Below are 4,393 nucleotides of genomic sequence, written 5' to 3'. Positions count from 1 at the left end.
AGCTGCTGGGGTTTGAAAGAGAACTGAACAAATATTTCTGGAGCTTCATCGGGTGATGGCCTCCAGCTTGCACTGCAACAGTTTGCAGCAGAGTGCGAAACGCTGGGAATGAGAATCAGCACCTTTAAATCTGAGGCCATGGTTCTCAGCCGGAAAAGGGTGGAGTGCCCACTCCGGGTCAGGGATAAGTTCCTGCCCCAAGCGGAGGAGTTTAAGTATCTCGGGGTCTTGTTCACGAGTGATGGGAGAAGGGAGCCGGAGATCGACAGACGGATTGGTGCTGTGGGAGAGCTGAGTGTAAAAGCGAAGTTCTCAATTTACCAGTCGATCTAGGCCCCTGCCCTTGCCTACGGCCGCGAGCTGTGGGTAGTGACTGAAAGAACAAGATCGCTGATACAAGCGGCGGAAAGGAGCTTCCTCCGAAGGGTGGCTGGCCTCTCCCTTAGAGATAGGGTGAGGAGTTCGGCCATTCGGGAGGGGCTCAGAGTAGAGCCGCTGCTCCTCCACATCGAAAGGAGCCAGCTGAGGTGGTTCGCTGGGTGAGGTGTTTTAGGCATGTCCCACTGGCAGGAGCCCCGGGGCAGACCCAGGACACGCTGGAGAGATTATATCTCTTGACTGGCCTGGGAACGCCTTGGTGCTCCCCTGGATAAGCTGGAGGAGGTGGCTGGGGAGAGGGAGGTCTGGGCTTTTCTGCTTAGGCTGCCGCCCCCACAACCCGGCCCCAGATAAGCGGAAGATGGATGGATGCTCATTTGTCTCCAGTTACATATTTTTTGAACGTGTTTCTGTGTCAGACTAAGCACAGACTACTGTTAGTGACAGTGTGATTAATGTGAATATGACCCAGCAGTGAGTTCACAGACTGAAAGCCAAGTTTAAGTCTGTACACAAAGACAAGTAAATGCGTATTTGTTTTGTCTTCCTCCTTAGTTGCTGGCTATGCTCCTAAAGAAGAAGCGCTCGCTGCTAAACAGCCACATCCTCCACCTCACCTTCTCTCTGGTGGGAACAGTTGACAGCGGCCACGAAACCTCTATCATCCCCAACTCCACGGCCTTCCAGGACCTACTGTGTGACTTTGAGGTGAGTGTTTACAGGGCCCGTTGACCCATAATGCTTGTGAGCCAACTGAAATAAGGACATTAGTGTGCAGCTGTCAAAGAAAGCTTGCCTATTTAGCATTGATAAAAGTCTTGTTCCACTTAAACCCGTCTCTGCTAATAAAACGGAGAGTTTGCAGGTATATTTTTGCATTTGTTAGAACCGAAAAAGAAGTGTTTTTTTGATGTTGAAGTGTTAAGGAACTGAGCTACTCTGTGCCAGAAGTTTGTGCTGCCAGAAATGAGTTGTGCGGCAGGGTCTGAGTCTGCTCCGTCTGCTCCTCAGGTTTGGCTGCACGCTCCCTACGAGCTCCATCTGTCTCTGTTCGAGCACTTCATTGAACTGCTGACAGAATCCAGGCAAGTGTCAGAAGGAAGTTTCCCTGAACAAGAAACAGATCACATGGAGAATAAAATGACTTTTATTTTTTTGTAACTGCTGATTGGCACAATTATTTTCATTTTAACGTGAAAGCGTCTCACTGTGTGTTTTGCTGACTGTGTCGAATAGTGAGGCGGCTAAAAATGCTAAACTCCTGAGAGAGTTTCAGCTCATCCCACGACTGCTGCTCACCCTGAGAGACACCACGCTGTCCCAGCCCACTGTCGCCGCCATCAGCAACGTGCTCAGTCTGCTGCTGCAAGGCTTCCCCAACCCGTACGACCTGCTGCGGTAAGAACGCGCTCGTGTAGCCGCTACGTGAACGTCGGTGATGATGATCCATGCCAGTGCAGCATAAGACCGTTTGCTGTCTCCACAGGTTTGGCCAGTTCATCTCCTCCACTCTTCCCACATTTGCCGTGTGTGAGAAGTTTGTTGTCATGGAAATCAATAATGAGGAGAAGATAGACGGAGGTATGAGTGATATTAGTGTTGATCTGACTTCTTGCACCTCTATCCTAAATAACGTGTGGCCAAAAGTATATGGTCAGTGCTTGACTGTTTTTCTATCCTTAATAAATATGAAACATTTGGTACATCTGCAGGAAATGATGATGACTTTGGTGGCCTCCTATCAGCAAACCTCATTCTGCTGAGAAATCGACTGCTGGACAGCCTTCTTAAACTGCTTTTCACCACGAAAGAGAAGTGCACAGTTAATGCCCAGTAAGACACCGCTTTCCTCCAGACGTTGTACAGATTAAAAAAATAGCAGTTAGAGCCATTAATGACCATCCACAGACTGCAGGGGTACAGACACACATATCTGCTAATAATAATTCCTAACTAACATACTCTGATTTCACTCTGGAGCACAGAGCTCTGGGATCGTCTGTTGGTAGAATTAACTTCTCTTTAAGCCACATTATTTTAATAAATAGGCAGCAACACAAAAAAGTGATTCTGGTTAGCGTATTTAACGCCTAACAGGCAGATACAGCCGCCTGTGTCAGCATTTACCATCTATCATAGCTGCCATAATTCTAACGTTATAACTTTAAACCTTAATAGTCTTAAAAAGATGTTTTATTTAAAAATAATAATAAATGAAATCACTCCATGCAGTTGTTGTGAAGATCGCAATTAGCTCAGAGATTATATCTGTTTGTGCAGTAGGCTGTTAGCATGCTTACTTATTTGTGTAAAGTTGGGTAGATAAATGGTAAAAAAAAGATCTGCCGCTCATTCATCACTTCCTGCCTCAAAGCGCAGAGACTGCAACAGTGAAAACACTTTTATATGGTCTGAGCTTGGAGGCACCCCAAGTGGGCAGTTGAGGAACTGCAGTTTGCAAACTAAGCCGACTAGCACTTGTAATTTTTGTAGCCTTGGGTGTTGTTATTTGCTCCTTCTCTGTCATATCTGCTCATCCTGAAAGCTTCAAGTTAAAATGCAAACTCTCACGCTGTCCATTTATTTTGAAAACTATGAATAATCAATCATAAAAGCGCCACACAACATTATTCTTGTTCTTTGATCTTTTAAAGACTTTTATCATTAAAAAGCTATTTAGCTCCAGTTATTACTGGAATATGGCTCAACTTGACTCAAATAATGGCAATATGCCCAGCGGCTGACAGAGATGGAGATTATAATGACACTGGTTGATATAATGAGCAAGCAGAAGCAGAAATATTGACAAAGTATTTAAAATGTTGTGAAAAGAACTGATAATAAAGTAACAGTAAACCTTCAAAACTTTTTCTCCCTGCAGGGCGTGTGAGGAGCTGGTGCGAACGCTGGGCTTTGATTGGCTCCTGATGTTCATGGAAGAACATCTCCACTCCACCACAGTGACGGCAGCTCTGTGGATCCTGGTGGTGCTGCTGTCCAATCAGTCGATCCTCAACCGCTTCAAAGAGGGCCTGTGCGGAGGAGGCTGGCTGGACCACACCGACTCCGTCCTGACCAATAAGATCGGCACAGTGCTGGGTGAGTGCAGCAGCGTGGGTTTGCTGTCATCGCAGCACAAAATTGGAGCTGAGAGGCTGGATTTGGTTAACATTAGGCACTCGCCTTTGAGGGATGTGTGCGTGTATTAGCTCCAGACGTTCAAACCTGTAAGCACCCGCTCTCAGAACAGTCACAAGTAAGAAATCGTGATTTCCAAGGTAAATACTGTATGTTGTAACATGGCTCAGCAGACGCCTCTCCTCACTCTGGCAACGCTTTCCGTCGGAGTTGGCCTTCGTTCAACAAACAGAGAGCTGCACAGTTTGTGCGCCGAACAGCCAAGGGTTGGTTCTCTCATTTTCACCCTCCCGCTTTCCCCTGCTGCTGCATCATGCCATAGTTCCTTTTGAACTCAGTGGTTTTCAACCTTCTCATTGCTCAGGTGTAAAAACCATTCTGATTCTTCAAAACTGGATTTACCAGCCTGGAATCATTTCAGATGTTGATGTTTGCTTTAATATTTCCATAAAACTTCTGTCTAGAGCAGGGAGATATGGCCAAAAATATTTATCACGATATATATTTGAAAATTTGCGATAACGATATAACTGACGATATAATTGATGCCAGACAAAATGCAACTCCACAACTTTGCTAGCGCAAAAAAAACTCATCCATTTATTTTCACTTAAACAAGCAGCTGTTTTATGTGCATTAAACCTATATAAACATATCCTGAGCATAACCATGTATAATATCCACTGAAGTTAAAAAGAGGTGCTTTGCAACATTAAACTGCAGTGTGCCAAATAAAAAAGTCAAATATGTATTTTCAGACCAAAAGGTGCACGGGATTATAAGACACATTAAGCAAAACAAAGCAGTCAGATAAATCAAACTTTACTCAACTCATTCTTCTTGCTTCCTCCACTTCTGTACCATTGATTCATTAATG

The 4,393-nt window shown here is 45.1% G+C and overlaps 1 protein-coding gene across 5 annotated transcripts in view; it reads left to right on the top strand.

Annotated features, from left to right (window-relative positions):
- The window catches only part of wdfy3 (WD repeat and FYVE domain containing 3), a 127,115-nt gene that overhangs the window by 90,651 nt on the left and 32,071 nt on the right, over positions 1-4,393 (top strand). For all 5 annotated transcript variants that reach the window (XM_005921962.3, XM_005921964.3, XM_005921960.3 and 2 more), the window contains 6 exons: positions 934-1,086; positions 1,390-1,463; positions 1,615-1,776; positions 1,865-1,959; positions 2,091-2,211; positions 3,260-3,477. In XM_005921962.3, the coding sequence (XP_005922024.1) occupies positions 934-1,086; positions 1,390-1,463; positions 1,615-1,776; positions 1,865-1,959; positions 2,091-2,211; positions 3,260-3,477 (823 nt within the window). The remainder of the gene's footprint in view (positions 1-933; positions 1,087-1,389; positions 1,464-1,614; positions 1,777-1,864; positions 1,960-2,090; positions 2,212-3,259; positions 3,478-4,393) is intronic.

Source organism: Haplochromis burtoni, unplaced genomic scaffold (assembly GCF_018398535.1).
Source record: "Haplochromis burtoni strain Fernald_Lab_line unplaced genomic scaffold, NCSU_Asbu1 Contig_43, whole genome shotgun sequence".
Classification (NCBI taxonomy): domain Eukaryota; kingdom Metazoa; phylum Chordata; class Actinopteri; order Cichliformes; family Cichlidae; genus Haplochromis; species Haplochromis burtoni.
This window is presented reverse-complemented; position numbering and strand designations above follow the sequence as displayed.